Genomic DNA, 18,058 nt, shown 5'->3' on the forward strand with positions numbered 1-18,058 from the left:
AGCGATATGGGAACATAAGTATATGTATAACTGATTCACTTTGTTATAAAGCAGAAACTAACACAATATTGTAAAGCAATTATTATACTCCAATAAAGGTGTTAAAAAAAAAAAGACTTGGGAGAGACATAAAATTCTATCTTACTTAAGCTGCTGTGATTTTGGGGTTTTGGTTGCTCACAGTGGAACCTTATCCTGGCTGATCCAGTGTCCTCTTTATGAGGAATCAAGGGAGAAAAATCTTTCACATCTCAGCACTGGGAAAAGTCATGCTTCCTCTGAGAAATCCGTGCATCAGGGGAATGATATTCTTTATTTCTTGGCACTGGGGAGTTCAGAGCCAAATTTGTAACCCTGTCCAGCAATCACAGCACTGGAATCTGCACTCACCTTACTCTAGTCTTACTCTCTTCCTTTCCTTTCCATCCTTTGCTGAATTTTCTCAAACTAGTCATTTTATCCTTTTACATCAGATGTATTTTTGCAAGCAGCCTCGAATCTTTGTGAAGGTGGGGCAGACCTAAAAATAAAAGTCTGCAGTGGTCCAACAGAATTTTGGGGATAACTTTATGAGAGAGAGAGAGAGAGAGAGAGAGGGAGGGAGGGAGAGGGGGAGGGGGAGGGGGAGGGGGAGGGGGAGAGGGAGGGGGAGGGGGAGAGGGAGAGGGAGAGGGAGAGGGGGAGGGGGAGAGGGAGAGAGAGAGAGGTAAGATGTTACTGTACGTGACAACGCATGACAAATGGACAACTACCTTCTTGGATTCATTATCAATACCGAAGGTTGGAATCTGGAGGTCTGGCTATCAGAACACCTACAGATAGAAGAGAACAGTTCCAGGGGGCAGTTAGCACCTGTTGGGAGGTCTCTGGAGCAATCAACTCATTTTTATTTTCCTTTATCTAGTGAATGGGAGGAGTGGCGGCAGCCTGTCCATTTGTGGCCCAGCATCACGAGAATTGGTTCAGCTTCTTTGCACATGCATCTTATACTATTTCCACTTGTGCCTCGTCTGGATGGTTTGCCCCAGAGTAAGTGTCAGGTTTCCAGTGGAGGGGCCTGAGTTGGATTTATCAGTCCAGAAGTTGCCTCTCCAGCCAGAAAAATATTTCTTGGAGGCAACTCAATTTCTTATTCTTGTCTGTGAAGGGCACTGTGCAAGATTCCTGCGTGAAGGTGAGCCCACTTTAATGCAAACTCTGCTGTCAGAGAATTAAAATGAACACCCAGGAGGCATCTGAAAACAGGCCAACTTTGAGTTCAGTTTTGCTGATTGGTAATCACATCTCATCTCCAGTTCACAAGGAGCAAGCTCAGAGGATCGCTTGCACCTGCCTAGCTCTCAACTCGGTGGGGTTTGATTCTTCTTTAACCCCCTCAAAAGGACCACTCAGTTCAGCACTCAGGAATGCCACCTCTTCCCACTGGAGAGTCCCTTCAGTGTGGCATGATGCTGGATAAAATGCAATGCCAGTACTTAGGTATCTCTGTAAAAATATAATTCATTTACGCTAAAATACTGGGCCAGGGTCAAACTGGGGGAAGGTGAAGATTTCAAGTGATTTGGACTTCTACTTAAAAAGAATGGTTCCTAGTATATTTGTTGTTGTTGCTGTTTCTACGATTTATATCTGTAGAAAAAAAGAATCAGTTTTACCTCCACATTGTTCAGTCACACAGATGCCCACACGAATGATCAAATGGGGCAAAGCTCATGGAGTGCGGTGTGGGCTACGAATCCCCAACAAGACCCCGAGGGGCTGGGAGTGGGAAGAGACATCCATAAAAACATTCGCCGAGCCTGAGATATGAGGCTGGGTGGGTGCATCAAGAATACTGAAACTGTCACCCTCAACAAAAGCCACTAATAAAACACGTGAAATATGTAGGCTACGTGGGAGGTGTTCATCTGTAGACTGCGGATAGTAACTCTCAGGCAGTCTCAGGATGCGCAGTACCTGGGAGAGACCAGGGGATCAGCACATGTTATCCTCTTCCCTTCTGCCATTAATCTCATCTCTGCCACTAACTAGCTATGTGACCCCAGGCAAATCCACGGAAATGCTGGAATAGCAAAAGAACACATACGTGTCACCTGTAAGGCATCTGGACCTGGGGTGCACCTCACCCCCTTTTAGGCCCCCAAAGTCCTTAAAAACCTTGTCATTGTGAAGCAGAGCTTCTTTGTCCCCTGAAATGTTTTAATGTGGGACCACCTTCCTGTCCAAGAACTTGTCATTCATTTTATCATTTGGACACTGAATGATCATGAAAGACAAGCTGCAATCATATAGACCTCTGCAACCATCTAGTGTAGGAACTTCAGGGCCGCAGAATTTCAGAGCTGGAGGGGCCCTGGGTCATTGAGCGCCCCCCCCCCCAATTGAGGGCCCTAAGATGAAGTGATATGCTGAAGGAAGGTCACAGTGCCAGGCTCATCTCACTCCCAACCCAAGGCTCTTCCAAAATACCACATGGCCTCCCCTCCTCACTCCTAAAAAGTAGGTATGAATGTGCTGTATGTCCAATTACACTAGGTTTCCCAGCTTTTTGTAATAAATCAAATCTACTAAAACAAAAAATGCTAGCTATGGCAAGCACTAAGAATGTAACTGACATAATTTTGGTTGATTTTCTTGAGTCTAGAACTAATTTCTGGTGGTTTGGATGCCCCACGTTCTTGCAAAAGCTGATCAGAAACATCTGATTCTTGGACGCACTCTTTTCCTTTTCTTGAGTCTGCTATGGATGGCATATCTGTGTCTCTCCAAAATTCATATGATGAAATCCTAACCCCCCAGGTGATGGTATTAAGAGGTGGGGTCTTTGGGAGGTGATTAGGTCAGGGTGGCGGAGTCCTCATGATTGGGATTAGTGTCCTTATATATAACTGGGAAGCTAGCTTGCCCCTTCTGCCATATGAGGACACGGTGACTAAATGCCCGTCTATGAACCAGGAAAAAGGCTGTCACCAGACAATTGATCTTGGACTTCCCAGCCTCCAAAATTATGAGAAATAAGTTTCTGTTAATAAGCCACGTCGTCTAATGTATTTTTGTTATACCATCCAGGGCAGCTTTGAAGGGGAAATGAAGGGCAGATCTGGGCGTGGGTGGGGAGGAGGAGCCATTGTGATCCTCTCTTCCCTCCTCTGTCTCCTTGGGTGATATCTCCAAGGAGCCAGGTACAAATTCAAAAATGAAATGTGGGTACTGATAAGATAGCAAAGAATGTCAGGACTTCAAATACAGGTGAAAAAGAAAGACTTGTTCTTTAGCATCTCTAGCCAAGAAAAAAGTGCAGAAATTTAGCCCAGGTCTGAAGTAGGAGGAGGTGACAATCAAGTACACCATAATGAGGGCTCGAGATTTTATGTGCATTTCATTGCTTGATGTCACCCCTGATTCCCATAACTGTGGATAATCCTGTACTGGCTACTTCTAAAATGAGTATCTAGGGAACATTGGCGGAGATGGATTAAGCCCTTTACAATCATAAACTTTCCCGAGGCTAACTCTAGCAAGAAATGAAATAGGAGGTGGGTTATTTCCAGACTCAAGCATTCCGTGTTCAAAGGCCAGTGGAACCTCAGGGGAAGAATATGCACAAAACAACAGCATCGTCTTGGATCAGGGACCATCTGCTTCTCCTCCTGCCTTCGTCCTCTTTCATTATTGAAGCATTAAAAATACTCTTTGACAAAGGTGGCATGTTTTACTTTTCCAATTAGGTTTCCTTGGGAACTGACGAGAAGGTGTGTACACCTGTACAAAGCGTACGTGGGAGGCTCCTAGAGAGAGAAGAAATCTTGAAAGTGCCTCACCTAATGAAGGGATTGCTGGAGAAGGGACTAAAAGACGAAGACCTACTTCTGCTCCAGAACGTTCTTTTACAATGTGACTGCTGTTACAGAATTAACTGAGATAGTCCAGGAAAAGCACCTAGAACTGCGCTTGGCACAGAGTAAACAGTCAATAAACATTAGTTATTATTATTATTTTTAACAAATGGTTAGGAGAAGAATTTCTTCAAAGACATCCAGGAGAGAGAAGTTTGACTAGGTGACTTACGATACTTCCAAGCAACAAAATTCTATAATTCAATTTTTTTCATGGGAAAGTGGAAACTGCAATAATTGTGTTCCCCATCTATCCATTCAACCAACATTTACTGAGCATTCATTCAGTGACTACCGTGATGTCAACAATCTAATTTACTTTCCTCTTTGGTAAGAGGAAGAAACAGAAGGCCTTTGTAAATAAGATGAAAGGGAAAATTCCATAGCCCTAAGGAGAAAATGCTCTTTTATTTCAGTAGATGGGCTGTAAGTAGACTTTCTATCTGAAACAAAGCTTCCAAGCAGACTCATAATATTGTGACACCTTGATTCTGTCTTTTGAGCAGAGCTAAAAACAACGCTAGAGTTGGAGCTCTCAAAAATGCACAGTCACACTTTAATACAGTGAAAGGCTCTGAAATCAACATCTGTTTGGCAAGTAGAAGGTGCCTTCCAAGAAACATTCCATGGAGTGCTTTACTACAAAGGAAATCTATTCAAAAAGGAGATTTTAAAAAAAGGTAAATATCCATATGGTCAGCGTATTAGTCTGCTTGGGCTGCCATAACAAAACACCATAGACTGGGTGGCTTGAGCAGTAGACATTTATTATAAACTCCCACCATAAATATCAGCTGGCTCAGGGACAGTAAGTGGTTTTCATCTCATCTCCATTTTTTTTCCTAAAGTGGTTGGCCAATTAGTGGGGTCAACATACCAGTAGCCTTCATTTTGTCTGTTACAGAGCTAGAACATTGTGCTTGAAATTCAAAATATCGATCCATAAAAATCTCATTACTAGGTTGTGGATCATTTTGTCTTACAGACCCAAAGACCTATACTCAAAACGTCTGAGTGACACAAGGGAAAATGAATTTTTGGGACCCCAGAGCTATCGTTCAGGACTTGCCAAAGAAGGTGTGTGTGAGTCATTTTGAGTGCAAGCTCAGAGTTCTGGGATGGGTCAGCTAAGGGCTCTAGGGACAACTTCATTTGCCATTTGCCTTTCCTCTTTGAAAAGGGAATAAAAACAGGAGAGCCAGGAAGAAAAACTGTTAGACACAATGATGGAAGACCAGAGTCGTGTTTGGAAAAATTCAGTTACTCAACTCTAAGATGAATCCTTACTGACTATTATGGACAGAGTGTTTGTGTCCCTACAAAATTCATATGCTGAAGCCCTAACCCTCAGTGTGGGTGTATTTGGAGATGGGGCTTCTAAGGAAGTAATTAAGGTTAAATGACGTCATAAGAGTAAGCCCCTGGTCTGATAGGATTAGTGTCCTTGTGAGAACAGACATCAGAGAGTTCTCCCCTGCTCCTTTCTCTCTCCACCCATACCCTTTTGTGTAGGAAAGGCTCTGTGAGGACAGAGAGAGAAGACAACCAACGGCAAGCCAGAAGGAGAGCCCTTGCCTGAAACTGAATTGGCCGAAACCTTGATCTTAGACTTCCAGCTTCCAGGACTGTAAGAAAATAAATTTCTGTTGTTTAAACTACCCGGTCTGTGATTTTTTTGTTATGGCAGCCCGAGTGGACTTATACACACTGTCCATATGGATATTTATCTTTTAAAAATATCTTATATTTGAATCCTTTTGTTTTTTTCGCTTTGAAAATAAAGTGTTCACTTGCTATAATTTATTTTTAAATCACCCTTTCACTCATTCTTCACCGAGTCTTTGAGAAATCTCTTTATTTTTGTTCTCTGAGTTTCTCAATGTCTTTGCCCTTGCATTATTTACCCATATCCTTCATCTCTCGACTCCGTTTTTATCTCTGTGTTTCTATCACTTATCTCTTTCCAAGAGCTAAGTCAAGAAGAGGTCAGTCAAAAAGCATCTCTTTTTGGAAGGCAGCACCATCTGAGACATCTGTATTGCCTTCTGTGTGGACATCCTGAACCAACAGAGCTAACATTTATGTAGCATACAGATTTTTTTTTAAAAGTGATTAATCTCTGCCTGTCTAGCAGTAGGAAATAATTCCCCCCCCCCCAAAATACCATCTTATGGTTTGTTTTACATATAGATGGAAAAAAATCTAGCATCAAGAACTTAGCATATTAAATACAAAATGATAAGGTTTCACTCAGCAGTGGCAACCTGAAAAAACTTCATCTGCTTCTCCATGACTTTGAATTGAAACCAAGATTTCAAAATATTTTGCTGTGAGTGATGAAGCTGTCTGGATCTAAGTTTTCCAAGAAGCCAAGAAACCATTTTATATTAATGTAAAATGGCTTTTGGAGAGTCTGGTGAAATGCAATTACTTTCCTTCACTTTGCATTTTGCCCAAATAATTCTGAGGTGCAACCTACGGACAAGATGGATTTCTTTCTGTATTGCTATTTTAAACTGGTTTTTGTATAGTTTTCATGGGCTTCGTAAATCCTGCTGATACAAATCATAAAAGATCTGTCAACATAAAAGCTACTGAAGAATCTAAGAAACAATTCAAAAGTCATTCTCATCGTTTAATCATCAACTGGATTACAATTACTCATAGGAACAGTAATATTAATGTTGGTATTTTTTTCAGGGTGTCAATGGAGTTTTTTCCTTTTTATTAATAGTCAGCTCTTAATGTATCTTATGTGAATAATTAATAGACTTTCTTCAAACTACTTCAGAAAGCACAATGACAAATGGTGTTATTAACAGTAAGATTCTAAGTGAAGTTATAATTCTCTGTCAATATTCAAATTTAGGCAGAAACCCAAGAGCCAGATCTATCTATTTCATTTTCAAGTGTGGTCAAAAGGCCTCTGAGTGCATGTTAAGCAGTTGGTAAATATTGTACAGGTCATCAGATATAGGAACTAGATCTCAACTTTTCGTTAAAAAATATATGTATAGATTGAAAGGAAAAAATGTTATCTCCTCCAGAAACGGAACCCATGTACTAAGGCTTGGTAGGTAAAACACTGTAATTTTTGCTTTTTTCTATTAGCTCTTCTCAGATACTAATAAGTTTCTTGGCTTGGACCTTGCAAACTCCAGTCTGATGAAGAATCTTTGGATATTCTTTTTCTTTCACAAGAGAAAGGCCTTGCCCTCTCTCCCCAGTACTGCCCTTGTGCTCTGGCTGTGTCAGACACAGAGATCCTGCCCCAGTTTCTACTATTTTCTACTTTCCTCCATTTCTTGAGTGCCAGAATCCTCTCATTGTGCTTCGCCAATGTTCCAAGAGATTGAATAATCTCATCAATAGTGGGAAATTCGGTCCTTAGCTGTTTTGAAACTTTCAGAATGGTGGATCTGGCTATTTCACCTTAATCATTTAGAAGAGAAACTTGCTCTTTGAATAACAGGAAGATTTGAGGTTCGAAAGGCCTCTATTAAAACTTATTACTGCTAAGAAAGTAAATGTTTACTAACTAAAGGTAATATTTTAGGAAGAAAGACATCATATGGATTCTAGGTCCCATCTGCTTGGATAATGTTGGAAATATTATCAGAGCTAATGTTTTGGACCAATGTTTATTATGAAGTCTTTCTATGGAGCTTTAAAATCATAGCTATAACTTTAAACGACAACAGTAATCCAAAACAAACTGCTGTCTTTGACAACAACGCTTTTTTACCACCCTCAGAGATGCACATTTAATAGTAGAGAAATATCTTTGTGCATTTTATTTTATTTTTCTTAAGAGAAATCTAAGCTCACAATGACATCCATCATCTTTTCCCTACTCATACTTTACTTAGTCACATAATAGCCAAATATTTTTATCAGCACTATGAGAGCAGATCTTAAAAACCATACTGAGTTTAGGTGAGGACGAATGCTAGACTGGGGAGAAATAAGTCAGTGTTGAAATCCCAAAGGCAGAAAGGAAGGGCTTAATATAGTAAGATGATATTTAAGTTGTAAAGTGAGAAAAAAAGAAAAAAGTCTGTATTTTATACATTTTCTATCTATCATCTATCTATCTATCAGTACATGTATGTTTGTGTGAGTATATGTGTGTGTGTGTGTATACACACACACACACACACACACACATACATATTCATTTTTCCTAGAATTGTGATTATCTTAAATAAGTCTGTTTGCCCACTGGTGCATCTGGGCAACTCTTAACCAAAGCAAAGACAATCTGGATTTCCCTAAGGACAGAGAGAAGTCTCAGAGGTGAAATGAAATAAAAGCTGCAACATATAAAAAGCATAATACAAGAAAAAAAAGTTAGATTTTCAGATTTCAGAATCTAAGAAATTTGCAAGGCATTTCCCCTCCTACCTTTTCACTGTGCGCGTGTATGTAAAGAGTTTGGATGTGTCGTGTCTGGAGGATTGTGATGCAGCAAGGCAGGCAGCTTCCCTGAGCAAGCCGGCCACACGCAATCACCTGGCTGTTGTCTAGACTGGCCAAATTAGAATGTAAGAAAATGCTGGGTTCTGAGTCGGAGAGAATATATCTTAGAATTGTTTTTCAAACCTGGATAAATTTCCAACACTGAAAATTTAGAAGGTTGGTAAATTCTCAGTGACAGCTCAAATCAGTTCTGTTAGAATTGACAGCATTTTGTTAGCAGGTACTGGGAGAAGATAATTAGCACTAAGCTGTTTGAAAAGTCAAATTATTTCTTGGTTCCACAAAATATACAAATGAAGCAGAAAACCTCCTGCAAAGGGGCTTCCTTGGTAAGAGAGAATATTTTAAGGTGCTCTTCATTGCCAGTGTAAAGCCTGGACAGAAGGAAGGTCTCAGAGCTGAGGTGTCGGTGTAAAATTAGTTCATTGGTAAACAGGGTTTTGAAAACAGCAGGTTAATTACACGAGACAGGTTAAACTCTCAGGAGAGTATCAGCAGTCAGTGTGTGGTGTGTGGGGCTCATCACTTCCATTAATAAAGTCGAGGTGCACACCTCATTCCTCCTGGAGCCTGATAAAAATACAACTGGAAAGAAAGAAAACCAACACCATAAAAAGGCATTGAATCCTTTCTGTGAAGTTGTGCTTTGGGTGGCCTGAGTGTCCTGATTTCACACCTTTTTTCCTGACTCTGGAATCACAGCCTTAATTTACCGTGTTACCCAGTTTTTCCAGCCTTGAAACTCAAGCATCACCCACAGCTGCTTTTTCTTGTTCACGCTCTGTGACCAATTTATTACCAAACGGTCTCAATTCTGCCTCAGAAACAGCTCTCACAATCCAGCCACTGTCACCCCTGCCACAGCCAATACTTGGTCTAAGGCCTTGTCATCTAGGCTACCTAACAGCCATTTTTAAACAGTTTTACTAAGTACTGCTAATAGCAAACACCTATGCAGTGCTTACCGTGTGCCAAGGACTGTTCTACGAGCTTTCGAGTCTCACAATAATGCTATGAAATAGGTTAGTTACTATTCCTGCTTCAGAGAGAAGGAAGATGAGAACAGAGAGGTTAAGTAACTTGTCCAAAGTCACACAGCTGGTAAGTGGCAGATCTGGGATTTGAACTCTGTCTTCAATTTGTGGTCTGTCTACAGAGACTCCACTCTTAAAGGACTAACGCATATTGTTTCTGTTTTAATTTAACCCATTATTATTTTTAGTTGTTGCATTTTTTTGGAATAGGTAAAACAGTTAACTCATTCAAAATTCAAAAGCTACAGGAGGCTACATACTGAAAGACGTGTGCAGAAGGCTACCTCCCACCCTGGTTCCCTACCACAGGCCCCTGTCCTGCAGGCAATCAGCATGACCAGTTTCTTCAATAGCATCCAAAGCAAATGTTTATATGTTACTATGTTATTTCCCTCCTTTTTTTCCTCTTACACAGACAGAGTATATTGGATGTAATTTGGCACGTTGCCTTTCCCACTTAACAACATATATTGAAGATCATTCCATATAAGTGCATGAAGAGCTTCCTCATTATTTTCTTCTTTTTTCTTTTTTTTGGAAAGACTGCAGATGGTTGAAATGAGGAATGAGGGGTGGGCAAACTTTTCCTGTAAAGGGCCAGATAGTAAATATTTTAGGCTTTATGGGCTTTATGGTCTCTGTCACATATGCTACTGCTGCCTTTTTTTTTTTTTTAAACGTTCAAGAATATAAAAACATCCTTATCTGATAGGTTGCACAAAAACAGGCTGCAGGCCGGATTTGGCCACAGATCATAGTTTGCTGATCTTTGAACCAAACAGGCTCTTACCTCGCTGCCCTGCATCCTGTCCTCCCTCACTCTGGCCCCTTCTTGACCATTCAGAAAGAGCTCTCTTCTTATCACATAAATCCAAAGCTGCCATGGCTCCCTTTAAACCCTCTACGCCTCCCCACTCCCAGCAGGGGGAGGTCCAGACTGCTGAGCGGTGCCTACAACGCCCTTCCTTATCTCTGTGCCTCTCCTCCCCTCCCCGTCTACTGCTCTGGTCCAGCCCACTATCAGCTCTGCCTCAACTCCTGCAGCGACCTCTTTGCCCCACTACTACTACACGATCTCTTGCCACAAATCCACTCTCTACACCCCAGCGCAGCCTCTTGGATTGTTTACAAGTGCAAATCACATCTGGGAACCTCTGACAGCTTGTTGCTGCCCTAGAATGAAGTCAACTCCTGTATCATGGTCTACAAGGCAGGCCAGCTCCACTCGGCCCTCTTGTCAGACCTCACTGCCACCGTCATCCCTCCCTCCACTCCCCACTCTCCAGCCACAGTGACTTTTCTGTTCCTCAGACAAGCCGAGCTCATCTCTGCCTCTGTGGGTGCTGTTCCCTTGACTGACCTGTTCTTAAAGTTCAGCATCTGTTCAAATGCCACTTCCTTAGTCAAGCTTTCCCTCACCTTCCAACCTAAAGGGGACCCTCCACTCTTGCCCTCCACTGAGTCATCAGGCTTTATTTTCTTCATGGTCCTATGGCTGTCTATAATTATACCTTGGTTTACATTTGCAGGCTCTCTGCTCTGCTAGGATGGTGGGCACCTCTGGTACACAGCACATTGCCTGACACACATTAGATGAACACTGAAAATTTTCTGATTCAACAATGGAAGAATTTCAGCCCAATTTACTTTTCCTAGTGGATTTCTCCTCACTCCTCACCTTATATTTCAGTCTTCAGTTCCCCTGGCTTTCTCAACCAATCACTACACAGGAATCTCCCTCCTAAGCGAACATGTTGTCATCTCGGTCATCTCCTCCTTCTTTGAGCGACAAACTCCTACTTAACCATCAATACCCAGCTCAAATGTTACCTCTTCTCTGAAGTTTTTACACTTTCCCTTGCCAGGGTCAATTTCTTCCTCTGGCAGGCTCCCAGAGCACTTTGTATAGACCTCCCTGATCACACTGGGCCATAATGATTTCCCTACCACAGATGTTTTTTAATTTACTTATCATACCCTGAATACTCTCAAATTTATATATATATATATATAATATATGTTTCATTTTCATTTTGTCTACAATAAGCATTTTACCTATAGGGAAAGGACACTTTGGATGCTGTTTATATAGTAGGTATGAACACATAATAATATAAATAGCATCATTTAGCTCCGTGATATGTGCTTTATGTATATTATCTCACTTAACTCTCCTAATATCCCTAATGAGGCAGGTACTATGGTTATCTGTACTTTGCAGATAAGGAAACTAAAGCGAGGTTGGGTAACTCGCTCCTGGTGGATCTGGAATTCACTGCCAGACTGTCCTGCAAGCAGCTGGTGGCCTGGCTCGTTGAAGGTCTGTGTGCCCTTGAGCTCTCAGTGTATCAGGGCCCAAATCTGCCCTCTCACCCTGCGTGAGACCCGGGGACACAGCTCTGCTCAGAGAGGGGTCAGCTGGGACTCTGTCACTCCCCTGCAGCAAGGTGCCCCGTGTGTGGGGGGCACAGATGTCCCTCTGCCAGCCAGATGGAGAGGCACGATGATGAGGCTGCCCTCTGCACACCTGTGACTGTGCCATCCCCAAGGGCAGCCAGGTATCCTTGGGGCCTGCTTCCTGCTGCCACATGCTGCTTATCCATGTGGACATAAGCTGCTCTGCCAGCTCACCCTTGAGCTAATACGAAGGGACCACAGGGCTCTGGGCAGGAGGGTGGGAGCCTAGAAGGCAGAGGAGACAAGGGCAGAAGGAGCTGCCATTTCTCTATCTTTTCCTTTAGCCATTTCCCCCCCTCCACCCCAGCTTTACTGAGGTATAATCGACAAATAAAAATTTTATCTATATAAGGTATACAACATGATGATTTGATATACGTACACCTTGTGAAAAGCACAGCAAAGGAAACAACAAATGAAAAGGCAACCTATGGAATGGGAGGAAATATTTGCAAATCATATACCTGATAAGGAGTTAATATCCAAAATATATAAGGAACTCAAACAACTCAATAGCAAACAATGAATAACCTGATGAAAAAATGGGCAAAGGGACTTCCCTGGTGCTCCAGTGGTTAAGAATCTGCCTTCCAATGCAGGGGACACGGGTTGGATCCCTAGTCAGGGAACTGAGATCCCACATGCTGCGGGGCAACTAACCCCGTGCGCCGCAACTATTGAGCCCATGCGCCACAACTAGAGAGCCCATGCGCCACAACTAGAGAGCCCATGCGCCACAACTAGAGAGCCCACGTGCCACAACTAGAGAGCTCACGTGCCACAACGAAGATCTCTCGTGCCATTACTAAGACCTGATGCAGCCAAATAAATACATAAACAAATAAATAAATATTAAAAAAAAAAGGGCAAAGGACCTGAATAGATATTTTTCCAAACAAGATGTACAAATGGCCAACAGGTATACGAAAAGGTGCTTGACATCTTTATCCTTTCCTTTAAACAAAGAAACTTTCCTTGCACCTTTCTTCAGGGAATGAAGGCAACAGGCAACAATGAGCAAGTGTTTGTCTAAGACGTACAGACCTCCTCTGTTGCAGAGTGTATCCTGGTGTAAAGGAGAAGAGAGTGTGGAATGGATTTGCCGTAGTCTGGCTTCATTATCAGCTCATCAGGAAAATTCTGCCTAGAGAAGTGGGTCACAAACTTGAGGGGAATGCTACTCAAAGTGTGGTTCTCGTACCAGCAGCATCAGAATCACCTTGGAGCTCAGGAGAATCGCAGACTCTGGGCCCTACTCCAGACCTGACAAATCAGACCCTGAATTGTAACACGATCCCCCAGGAAATTCCTAAGCACATTAAAGTTTGAGAAACACTGACCCAGGGTGACTGATTAAAATGTGAGTTTGGGGCGCTATGCCTTAGAAATTCTGATTCACTTGAGGAGGGTGAGATCCAGAAATCTAACAGGCACCACCTACTTTTTGCTTCTGCCTACTTTTTTGAGCAACTGTGGTCTACAGGCAGTGCTGCTTGGTGGAAATAGTACAGACACTATATTTAGACAGTCTTGAGATCAAATCTCATTTCTAATAGCTACAAACTAAGTAATCCTGAATAACTACTTCATCCTGTTAAGCTTTAGCTTCCTCAGCTATAAAATGGAGATATTAAATGTCTATACCTTCAGCTGGATGGTTTAAAGCACCTAGCACCAAAGTTGTGGCACACAGTACGTATAAATGTTAAATATTATAGCCATTAGATCAAACAGCTATCTAATGGTTGCAACATTGAATGGTAGACTGGGCCAGAGTACTGATTAATTTCAACTGCAGGGACAGGGAAGGCCAAAGGGGGCTAACCAAGGTGTGATGGCTGTGGTTTCTGTGTTACTTAATCTTGGCCCTAAAGACAGAGAAAGGATTAGACTGCAGCAGTGATCAAACTTTATCATCTACTAAGAATCACCAGGGAAGGGAGTTTAAAATGCTGATTCCTGGGTGCTGCTTCTCAGAGATTCTGTTTCATCGGGTCTGGGATATGGGCTAGGGATCTGCATTTTTATCCCCAGGAGATTTGATGCATGAGTCCTCCAATCTCACCCGGAGAAACAGTGGCTTAGAGAATATGTGTACTTATTGGATAAAGGAAGAGCCTGACGCATGTGGTGCCCTGGCTGGTACTGGGAAATATACACAAGGATGGATAACTCCACCTGGTATCCACCCAGCTGGGAGCTGGGGCCTCCAAGGAGAACGTAAGTCTGTGCTGCTGTGCTAGAATATCGACACGAACGGCGGCCCGGAAGAGCAATGGAAAAGAGGCATACCTGGGCTTCCGCAGCTTCAATGCTGTGGGAGAGATTTCCGTTTTGTACAGGTTCCGATGCATCACTGGATGGTGTCATCTCCACTTCTGTGCTGGTGCTGTTTGGGAGCTCGATTTTTTCTGTGACATAAATTAGACACATACAAAGAAAGCAAATGGAGTCAAGTAGGGGTAAGAGCCATATAGAGAAGAACATCCTATATTGGGCCAAGGGAGAAGGTAGTGGTCTCTGAGGGGTGATAAGGCCCAGGGCTGAGGTTGTGTCAGATGGCAAAGGATTTCTACCCTTCTCCCCCATGCCTTTTCGTGTACTCAGCCCTCCTCCTCTCTTTAGTAGCTCTCTGGCATCCCCTCTGGCCTGATGTCTGACCTTGAGTGCCCTATCAACTCCCAGAGTATGCATTCTCTAGACTAGGCAAACTGACCAACTTGCCATTCAAGAACATGAGCGTGGACATTTTTATACCAAAAGCCAATCTACACACTAACTGTTTATACCCAGGGCCACATCTCTCAGATATTTTTTATAGCAGGATCTTTTCTTTTGTATCACATTCCAGAAAGGATATTTATTAGCTATGGCCTCAGAAGACTTGGGTCCTAGGCTCTGCTCTGCCACCATCGGGCTGTCACCTTAAGCAAGTCCTCTTCTTCCTCTGGGCTTTAGGAACCTTATCTATGAGATTAGGGGAATCAACTGGGTGACCTCCAAGGCCCATTGCTTCCAGCTCTAATTCCCTCAGGCTCAGTGAGTAGACAACTCTGCCAGCGTGTAGGTGCCATGCGTAGGGCAAACCTGGGAACCTGGCCTTCTCGAAATGCCTGGAGAATGCTACTTAGAACATTCCACACCTGGGCATCCTATTGCAGGCCAGGCAAGAGCAGGGGGCTGAACAAGTAATCATTCCTGAATGAGAGGTGACATTTGGCTAGACTGACTCCCGGGCAATGGTTGAGCGCTGGGACTCGTGGACACCGGGCATCTCAGACAGGCCTGGGTTCACACTCTCATTCTGCTACTTGTGCTGTGGGGCCTTTAGCAAGTGACTTAACTCCTCTGAGATTCAGCTTCCTCATCTGTAAAATCGGGGTGATGATGATAATAGAACCACCACTGCTGCTACGACTAACAACAACAATACGATCAAAGGGTACGCTGATAAAGATTACATAAGAAACCGCATCCAAAGCTCTCAGCACAGTGCCTGGCACAGAGCGAGCAAACAAGAAATAGAAACTATTGAGATCCTCATTATAGCACCTGCCTTGCATTGGAAGATTTTTTTTCAGGGCTCAGAGGAACACCGGCAGGGGATCAGTGATAGGCACCACTGAGGTTTTTTTGCCATGCTTTCAGTGACAGGGAAATAAAAAGGGTTCCTAGGCCCTCTGGCTGTGCTGGGTCAAGTCTTGGATTTCAGGAGACAATGAAGCTGTGTGGTTCAGTGTCAGGGTTGCCAGGAATACCAGAATGCTCATCAGTATCAGATATGGGCAGTCTCAGGCTGCTCATAGAGTATCAGAGTATTTCTAGCAACTTCAGAAAAACTAAACATTTTTATCACTGGTAAACTCTCACTGGAAAATAATTTGAGAGTTACATAAAAATTGTTGGGTTTGAAGGAGCCAAATTTTGGAAGTCACAGGGAAATATTTATGTTTATGTATTTAGTTGTGGAATACAGAGGCATAGATATATTTAAATATAGAAAGCCACTGAAACTCAAACTTATTTTATCTTTCCATGTTTTCAGTAGTGATGACGTTATCTTAATGATGTTCTGCTGTGTGTGACTGTGTCTGTTTTTCCTGGTATACTTGGTTTAGTTATTTAAACTAAAAAGTACTAAGTACCTTGGGAAATATTAAAATTGTGTTTAGGGTGCCTGTTGGCTGAAGTGATACAACTTTAGGATCGGCCTTCAATGGCCAGACAACACAGGAGGCTGGGTCCCAAAGTGGAGTTAAGATATCCAAGAACAGACATGAACAGATGAGAAGAAGCAACCTCCCAGGCGTGATAGTTAGCATTTTAGCTTATTTCCTTTAAGTTTTTCTTTTCATACCCAGTAGAATCTTGACTGTTTCTTGGCCAAATAGTTTCCCTGAGCTAGAAGTCAGGATAACAGGAGAGGCAGAAACTCTTCTAAGGAATGTCATATATTTCGAGTGCAACACTGTTGAATTTTGTCTGCAGATAATTTTAGTTTCTTGGGCAATAGTATTGTGTATCGCATAGTTCCAGATTAGGGTAAATTTAGTCTGAATTTAGAATTAAAGAGCTACGAGAGAGTCACAGACTGGAGATGAGGAACATTACATTCCAAGTTAAAATGAGATGCCTGAATGTCATGATCTGGTCACACAGGAACTCAGAAAAGGTCAACCACAAGAGACCCAGGTGAGCACTGTTGAATTCTTAGGAAAGGAGAGGCGGGGTCATCTTATAGGAACCCTGCCACTCAGTTCAGGAGTGACCAAGTGAACAATCGGGTAATTTACTGGGGGTGCTGCAGGCATTGTCACAGGTATAAAATCTGGCTACCAGGCAACAATTTCAGAAGGGGTACTCTCACCTTTTGTTAAGCATTAAATGACAGGTCTATATGACCTCTTTATGTGCAATCCCTGAAATGAAGTGACTTTCTACTCTTCAGTGGAGATGCCTGGCTAGGAGCTGGTGTAACTTTGCTTATTTTTAAATTTTTATTTATTTAACATTTTTATTTATTTATTTTATATGGTTCCTCAGAGAATCATTTCACTCTTTTTAAAGTTCCCCTGGGGGTAGGTGATATATTGTGTCTATTCATGCTCTGTACCCACGAGGGGGAAGCGGGACTCTTCCTGACACCCAGGAGAGGGCTGAGTTGCAGGGTTCTGCGTCTGCACTGAGTTGGGGTGTCCACACTGGGTCCTGTCTCTCTGCCCCCCTCCACGTACTTCAGGAAAGGCACGGGATGGAAGTCTCCCCGGACTCACCCACGTGATTAGCAGCCCCATTCTGCCTCTCGTTCTCATCCACCTGACATTTTTTCTTGGCGATCTTGTGGAGAATTGAAGCCTTTTCTCTGAACCTCCCTGAAGCAAGAGAAAGTAATGGAAAGGAGACAGGGTGAGAAGGAAGATAAAGAGAGAGGCTCGTGGCAAATGGCAAAGCGCTGGTGAAGCAGGCACGTGGCTTCCTCAGCTATGGGGCCGGTCAGCAGCAACCCCTCCTTTCTGCCCAGCCCAAAGGCCCTATGACCTGCAAGAAGGGTACTTTCTTACCTTGTGATTCTTCAGCCCGATTCTCTCTCTGAGAATCTCAAGCTGCCGGATCACAGATGAAAGGTGACCTCTTCCCTCCCTCCCACTTGCTTACAAAAACCGAAAGCACCAATCACCACCAAAACTCCCTCTACTGCTGAAGTCCGAAACAGGTCTGGAGAAACAGAACTGCTCTGGAGGCATAGCCGTGTCTCTGGAATTATATGCTCATCCCAGAATTGGCTTTTGACCATGGAAAGCCAAGCCCAGGGGTCCTTTGATTTGACTTTGGTTTTCAAACATTTATCTTAATTAACACTGCAATTTCTACAGGAGTTGGGATGCATCACAGCTTTTCGAATTAGCTGAGTCAGCTGCAATTAAAGCATCAGGGAGGCAACTGATTCCAGTTAGGGATTTAGGGTAAAGGATGAGCAACTAAGCACAGCAAGTAATGTTTGTTGGTGAAGAGACGCTTAGGGAAAGGTGCTGGAAAAAATACCATTTTCAAAGTAATCATTTTAAACAGCTGTACCACAAAAGTAATGCTTCATTTCTTCTCCATTACTGACATAATTAATGGGTAAATGCATGCAACAAGCACAGAAAAAAAGCATGCAAAAGTGTAGAGATTACTTTATGTGAAACATAG

General features: G+C 42.8%; 1 protein-coding gene and 1 pseudogene across 6 annotated transcripts in view; both read right to left on the reverse strand.

The window, feature by feature from the left end:
- Window positions 1-18,058, reverse strand: part of LOC309663710 (cytochrome c oxidase subunit 6B1 pseudogene) — a 523,800-nt pseudogene that overhangs the window by 266,766 nt on the left and 238,976 nt on the right. The window lies entirely within an intron of this gene.
- SLC24A2 (solute carrier family 24 member 2) overlaps window positions 1-18,058 on the reverse strand; it is a 243,965-nt gene that overhangs the window by 31,698 nt on the left and 194,209 nt on the right. For all 5 annotated transcript variants that reach the window (XM_082468033.1, XM_082468034.1, XM_082468035.1 and 2 more), the window contains 2 exons: window positions 17,140-17,238; window positions 14,159-14,277 (listed from right to left, as the gene is read on the reverse strand). In XM_082468033.1, coding sequence (XP_082324159.1) covers window positions 14,159-14,277; window positions 17,140-17,238 — 218 coding nt within the window. The remainder of the gene's footprint in view (window positions 1-14,158; window positions 14,278-17,139; window positions 17,239-18,058) is intronic.

Source organism: Balaenoptera physalus, assembly GCF_965194825.1.
Source record: "Balaenoptera physalus genome assembly, chromosome: 7".
In the NCBI taxonomy this organism is placed as follows: Eukaryota; Metazoa; Chordata; class Mammalia; order Artiodactyla; family Balaenopteridae; genus Balaenoptera; species Balaenoptera physalus.